At 36.0% G+C, this 7521-nt stretch overlaps 2 protein-coding genes across 2 annotated transcripts in view; both read left to right on the top strand.

The window, feature by feature from the left end:
• LOC106516020 (inter-alpha-trypsin inhibitor heavy chain H3) overlaps positions 1–3713 on the top strand; it is a gene marked incomplete in the record, with an annotated part of 15960 nt that extends 12247 nt beyond the window's left edge. Inside the window, 7 exon segments of the mRNA XM_014006157.1 lie at positions 113–139; positions 212–292; positions 658–765; positions 867–1035; positions 2507–2655; positions 3228–3309; positions 3391–3713. Coding sequence (XP_013861611.1) covers positions 113–139; positions 212–292; positions 658–765; positions 867–1035; positions 2507–2655; positions 3228–3309; positions 3391–3505 — 731 coding nt within the window.
• A 2137-nt stretch (positions 3714–5850) lies between these two features.
• Positions 5851–7521, top strand: part of LOC106516022 (inter-alpha-trypsin inhibitor heavy chain H3) — a gene marked incomplete in the record, with an annotated part of 31341 nt that continues 29670 nt past the window's right edge. The window contains 4 exon segments of the mRNA XM_014006158.1: positions 5851–6044; positions 6912–7072; positions 7196–7300; positions 7499–7521. Coding sequence (XP_013861612.1) covers positions 5970–6044; positions 6912–7072; positions 7196–7300; positions 7499–7521 — 364 coding nt within the window.

Here is a 7521-nt window from a genome sequence, read left to right on the forward strand (position 1 = left end):
CCCGTAGATCCTCCCCTGTACTAATCCAAMTTTATACTTTTGTTTCTTTGTTTAGACATTTTTCTTTCACATATTACTAAAGTTTTTGAAATGTTATTGTTTTCTGTTCAAGGTCAGGACTGGCATCCTCTATCTTCAGGTACAGACAGGCCTTTCACTGAAATGATCTTAAATATTATCTGAGCACTTTGGTAAAACAATTTGTTTGCAGGTGTTATGCCCTTTCTGTTTGACGATTATGTAGATGATCTTCTCCTGTCTAGATCCATACAACCTACGATGACAACGACTGGTAAAGTATTCAAAAAAATCATACTTTAAATATCCATTACAGTACCAAAGTTTTACACAGCTTTATGAATACGATGATATCTTTAAATGGAACAAAACATAACAGTAAAACTGAAAGATTTTTTCCCCAGTTTTGTTGTGTTTTTTCCTAAAATGTTTTCTTTAGCTCTTTTTATTTGGTGAAATTTTGTCGTGGTTTTTATTTTGCTGTTCTGTTTTGTTTTGAAGGACATGGCAATTTAAAACAAGCTGTCATTAAATTTGACTACATTTGACTAAATTTGATGTCTATTTAACTGTTGCTGGAAGTAAAAGCTGTTAGAATCATGACATTTGCGATAACACAATGTCTCCCTTTCGTTGCAGCTCRTCTTTCCCACAGACTTCTGTTAAAAGCTGAGAATCAATCCAAACCATTATGCTTCGATGTCACAGGCGTTGCCATTCTTAAACTTTTTCACCATCCCAGCAGGGGTCAGTATTATTTCTTTTTGCATCACCAAAGGCGAGGTCTCTTATATTGCTCAGTCAACATTATTGTAGCAGTTAATCTCTTGCTGTTTTTCATTTCTCAGGGTTGTCTATGAATGGAGAGCTGGATTCAGTGACAGATGGGGGCTTTGAAAAGATTGTCATCCATGTCGGAAGCGACCAACATGTTGAGGTTGACACAGAGGGAGTCACTGTTCGAGAGGGGCAGTCTACGACACGCCACACAGGACAGAATCCCATCACAGCTGGAAGGTGGGCTTGAACTGTCATCCGTCCATTTTTTTTACCCTCTGCTTCTTTGCAGGTTGTGGGGAGCTGTGTATCTCTAACAGTCACTGAGCGACAGGTGGTGGACTCCCTGGAGAGGTCACTAGTTCATTATGGCCACACAGAGGCAAACAAGACAAACATTCACACTCTGACTCACATAACAACTGTTTTAGAGTTACCAATAACCTAACATGCATGTTTTTGGTATGTGGGAGGACCTCAAAATATCTTGAGAAAACCACCTTTTTTGAGCATTTCCCATGTTTAAACTTTCCATTAATGGGATTTTTCTGGCTTTGGTTTCCTCCAACAGTCCAAAAATGTGCAAGCTAAGTTAGTTAATTCCTTTAAAAATGGATTCTAGGCACCAGTGTGAGTGAGTATTTATCTTCGTGTGGCTTTAAGATAAAGGGTTGACTTGTTCATGTACACTGGAGAGATAGCTTCCTCAACCCTGCACAGAATCAAACAAGAACAAAAAATTGGTACGTGGATGAAATTAAACTGCATTTATTTATCCCCCAAATCTATAAAACCATTGGACAAAAGATAAAAAAATAAATAAAAATGTAAATAAATATATTGTTTGTAGCATTCAACATTTTATATTATGTACTGACAGAAATTCATGCTGCAGTTAAGAGTCTCAGACAGATAAACAGGTTTGTTTAAAATTAGGGACAGTATGCAGTCCTTTACCAACTTATATAAAAACAGACGTTTAGTTATAATTTCACAGAATTATTTTTATGTTTTAAGAAACAATAGGTGATTTTGCACTGAATATTTCCATTTTTGGATCTTAAGGGACAGTTCATATGAAAAATATACTATAGAAATTTGTTCTTTTGAAATTTGAAAGTTTTGTATTTGTGGTTGATGAATCATTTTCTTCAAACCAATCAGAGTCTACAAACAAAAATAATTGTCAAGAATTTGTCTGAAAAATGAAGAACCTGTTCTGCTGCTTCTGCCTCAGTGGCTTTACTGGTTGATTACTTAACTTCTGACAGGGAAATTTGCTGATAAAAAAAGAAAAGAAAACGAGTCACAATGTTTTGGATTAACAAGTTTGAAATGTTCTTGGCCATACTAAAACAAATATGCATYAACAATGCTTCTTTCATCCTTTTCTTTTCAAGATTTTGCCTCCAATAGCTACTTTTCCTTGTGTTGCATCAATAATTTAGAAGTTTATTTGAAGGACAATTTCATATCAGACTCCCTCCATTTTGATTTCAAGAATTTATTTTATTAAGGATTTATTTATTGATACAGTATAATCCAACAAGCAGGAGGAGAATAATGTCAAAAGATAAAGATAGTTGAGTTGAGTCATCTGCACCTCTACAACCTGAGATTAACAAAGATCATGAAAATCAACTGTGATTGTATAAAAGTTCCTGAAGACGCTAATGCAGAAATTAATACCAGATTGTGTAAATGTTTCCAGTGTGACGGTGATCATAAGGGATGAAGAGATAGACGTTGCTGCTGAAAACATGCGGGTGGTCATCTTAGTTCARAAAAAACAAGGAAAAAAATTCCTTTGGCCAGTTTTACGACAGAAGCCATCTGCCGACAACACTGAAGGGATTTTAGGTGAGTCGAAAAATGGGTTTATGTTTACGGCTCTGCATAACTTGAAAGTGTTAACAGGGTCAGTGAAAAGCCTCAGGACACCCTTTTATGCCAGAAAGAAAAGGGAAAATAACATATCTGAATACGGCTGTAAGCAATGGGTGAGGTGAGGTTTTGCCTTGTAGGTTAATGACAAGGCCGCCATCTCAAAAACTGTCATATTGGACCAAAGTAAAAMGTTGGCCTATGGCTTTTGACTCATGCTGTACATTTACTTATTGGGATTTCGAAAAAGAAATCTGATCTGATCTTACTAAGTCAGGGTTGCAGTTTAAATGTCTTTCATTCTCTAAAACTGGTTTTGTTGTTCTGAAAACGTTTTTAATTAGTAACTGTTTAAATCTGTCACTCATCATTTTCAATAGATATTTTCAGACTCTGAAAAAAAAAGAAAAAAACGTTCCACTTCATGAGGTTGTTTAATGCTTAGTAATAGGTTTCCATAATTATCAAGTYATGTTTTTAAACTTGTTACTACAGTATCAACTTTTTGCTGATCTTTTATGTATGCTAATATATTGTTTGTTGTGTAGCTTTAAAGACCGAATATGAGGAGGACCTGCAACCTGGCAAAACAAAGCTGAAGATCAGAAACAAGAAGCTTACACCGAGGAGGTACATTTTTTACACGTGAATGGTTATTTGAATTTCTTTAAGAGAAAACAATATGCTTGACCTCTTCAACACTTTTTGTAGGTCGTTTGCTGATGACTACAGTATTTCCCCTCCTAAGAGATCATCCTGCTGGCTCCTGTTGCCTGATCATGCACTGCAGAGACAACTGCAAGACTTCCTCGCTGAACAAATTTAAAGAGAGGACCATGTTGAAATGTTAAGGAAAAAGTGACTGAAAATAAAAGAAAAAGGAAAATCTACAATGTGATTTCAACACAAAGAATACAGTTTTATGTCTAACATTATAAAAGTAATTATGTAATCATGCACTCTGATTAACCTGCAACCTTTTAAATAAATATAATGTTAAAAAAATAAACTATCAATTTTTTTCYTATTAAAAATGTGTCTTGTTGCAACAAATTAACCAGTAAAATAAATTAAAAAGCTCAAACTTTGAGCTGCTGCTGGCTTTGARTTCCCAACCGAACAGTCACTTTTTATTTTCAAAGAGATCTGTCAATCACATTTGTTATGTTTCATCACACTGAACTCTGCCTCAGACAAACAGAATGAAGCAGTTTAAGGACCTTTGTGTTATTTACCTCTAAGGTTGTTTCAGGCTGTTGAGTTTTGCCTCTACTGTGTACTCGAATGGCTCACTTGATTGTGTAATTACAGAGAATCAATGCAGTAAAGTCAGACTGTTGTAGCATTGACATTAAGGTTACATAGCAAAAATAACAAAATATCTGCAAGTTCTAACATAAAGAAAGAATGATATACAGGGGCGGAGCCAGAACGGTGGCCAGGGTGGCAAGTACCACCGCTGGCACCTGAATGGCTACACCAGGTGCCACCCGTAATAAACTGACAAGTGTGTGGGGATCTTATATACTTTTAGATTTTAGCTTGTTCTCTAAGATTACTGTGCTATATACATTTTAGTTGTSTAGATTTAAAAATGGCTGAATTATAGCCCTTTGTAAATTTAGCATTAGGATTAGCATCTGCAATCAGCATGTTTTCATTCATACATCACAAAAGTTTTTGAATGGCTGAATGATAACCTTTTAAAGCTTGCTGAGGTGGCAATCTGAACATTTTGATTAGCATCTAGAATTTAAAGATAGTTTTCAGCTACTTTTACACTAGTCTTCAGCTTTGTATATCTAAAAATGGCTGAATAATAAGTTGTGACTAAATTCTGCATGTTTTTCAATCATTCTTATACTATCACTCAAAATCTCAGCTCAGTGTTTTTTTTTAAAACAGCTGAATTAAAACCATTTGGAATTAGCTGATCTTTCTTTGAGACAGAWATCCTAAGCAAGAGCAGAATGTGTCGAGTAGGGGTCCCTGCAGAACGTGTTGCCCTGTGGGTGGAGACGGCCCAAATCGTCATTGGCCGAGGTCTTAATGTGGGCGGGACAGGGAGGATGATTCAACCACCCAACCACTAGATGTCGCTGAAAACAACAAATCCTACACACTGTGCCTTTAAGAAATCGTTTGATTTAATTTTTGGAAGTAACCCTCCGAAAAAGAAGAAAAAATATTTATATATCTGTGCAAGCCATTTTATGATTTCTAGTTTTCTGAACAAAAGGGAATTTAACAGTGGACTAATAACATGATTCTCACTAAAAGATGATGCAATTCAAACACTCAGGAGTACACAAACACTGTTGTTGTCTGCCCAGGTAAGCTGAAAAACAGCTCACATTGGTTTGTTTGGTCTATCTGTGATCAATGGTTACCATTCGTTACTTACGTTATTATGATCTGTGTTCTTTAGATGACTTACATCGCATTTTAGTAAAAAATAAATTATTTTAACACTGACGTGTGTGTGTGTGTGTGTGTGTGTGTGTGTGTGTGTGAGGATGACTGGGAGATATCTTACCAAGCTGAAACGTCGTCTCTCTACTCGCTTCAATTCTTCAGAAAATTTACTTTTCGGGTCTAACAGTAAGGTTCCTGGGGTATCCCTGGTTGCCATTTTTCCAAAACCATTATTGTTTAATGTTGCTTATTTTTTTATTATGATTACAACTAAATAGGGTTGGAACGCTACATGTTGTAAATGGCATGAAGCTGTTGTGGGCGTGACGGAAACTGTAGAAGGTTCTTAAAGAGACAGAGGCCAATTTCAAGGTGTTTAGAAATGGCTGTGATGTGTTGTCAAATTGATTTTTGATCAAATATGAACAGCATTTTCATAACAACTGAAGGTGACAGTTACTTTATTATGGTATAGAATTGAYCTATATGCTTGAGAAACACACAACACTGGTCCTTTAATTTGAAAATATTCAGTCTCGTTTCAGACACTTTACTTACATGTGACTTATTAGTGATCTATACCGAAAAAGGCTCAACATAATAAAAGAAAACTTTTCTAAGTCGGCTTAGAAACATGTTGGAACTTTCAGTCTAATTTTAATACACCATGTTTGTTTTATTTTGTGTAAACAGTAAAGATTACATAAACTGCTAACTTACGGTAAATCACTGCTTTGTGGGGAATTTGTTTGGTCGTAGGCAAAAATGGTGAGGCTGGGGGTGGAGACTGCGTAAGTTAAAGTTTGCTTTAAAGACGTGGGTGTGCAAATAACTGAGTTTAAAAACAATTTCAGTTGATTCTGCTGACAGGAAWCATGGGGAGAGCTGCTGTGCTGCAGCTCACCTTAGTTGGGCTGCTGCTGGCGTTGACTGCTTCACAACCAAACAAGGTACAGTCTCACATTRGAAAGGACAGAAAACTAAACTGCTATATATAAATCACAATTAAAACAAATACCTAGTGATTGACTTTATTTTCAGTTTGTCTTTGTCAGTTTTACTCTGAACTTTGCCTCAGATCAACAGAATGAAGCAGGTTCACTGACCTTTGGTTTTTGTACCCCAAGCCTTTCCTTTGTTTGTTTTTTTTTGTTTGTATTACTCACTTTGTTGTACAATTGCACAGAGTAAATGGTAAGTTAGATCAATCAGAAAAATAAAATTTTTCTCACAAAGCTTATTTCTGTGAAGTTTACATTCATCCTGCTGTGCTCTTAGAACAAATCCTCCATATGGCTTATGATTAGAAAGAAAAGTGTGTAGAAGAAATCAGGACAGCTGCAGATTAAAATCTTACAAAAGTAAGGCCTTTAGTAAGCCTTTTAGTATGCTAAGTACGCTTTTGTGCAGGGTTAAAACCTCTTACACAAACRGTTAGAAAGTAGTTGCACTGTATCAAATTGGAGAAAATTAGAGTTAAAATATGATGCCATCATACTACCCAAACATTTTTTCCCCTGCTTCTTACCACATCTCTAAGACTGCACCATGCCCAGGCCTCTATTCTGGCATGAGATTATATCCCAGTAAGGGTCCAGCAATTTATGAGCACTTAAGATTTCATGTTTCGTCTTTTAATTTTCAGGAAACGCATGCTTATGACCAATCATTAAATAAAAAACAAAAAACAAAATGAGGCATTTTTGAAGCCGCATCTTTTTCACATTTCACCCACAAAGTGTGATTTTCTGATGTTTGATGAGTAAGAAACATTCAATTTTGTTTTATTTTCTAATTTACTTTCTGTGTTTGGTCAGGACAACTGGGACATTTACAGCTTTCACATCAACTCCACTGTGACCGGCCGTTATGCCACCACCGTCATCACAAGCCGTGTGGCCAATCGTAGGAACGAGTCCAAAGAAATCGAATTTCATGTTCAGATTCCCAAAAATGCCTTCATCAGTAAATTCAGAATGTATGTGAAGGGGAAAATAAGAGTAAAAACCAAATAAATTGGAATTAATACTTATACAGCAGTTAAAAAAAACTTAAAGCCTGCTCAGGTTTGAAACAGAATCTTTGTGTTTATTGTCTGCAGGTTTATAGATGGTCAGGTTTATGATGGAGTTGTGAAAACGAAGGAGCAGGCTCAGCAGCAGTACACTGAGGCTGTGGCTCGTGGTGAAAGTGCAGGAATAGTGAGGTAATGAAGTTGATAGAACAATTTTTTTGCAAAACTTTATGCAGGTGCGTTTTTTAATTTGTAGTTTGCACCACTTTTTCACAATGTCAACTTTCCGATTTTTCTCTAAAATTATCAAGATGAGTCTTTCTTAGATACCACCATGACGTGCATCCATTTTGCATTTTTTTTTCATAGTAATAACTGTTTCTCCTGCAGCTCTGTAGGGAGGACCATGGAGG

This window comes from Austrofundulus limnaeus, unplaced genomic scaffold (assembly GCF_001266775.1).
Source record: "Austrofundulus limnaeus strain Quisiro unplaced genomic scaffold, Austrofundulus_limnaeus-1.0 Scaffold35, whole genome shotgun sequence".
Lineage (NCBI taxonomy): Eukaryota > Metazoa > Chordata > Actinopteri > Cyprinodontiformes > Rivulidae > Austrofundulus > Austrofundulus limnaeus.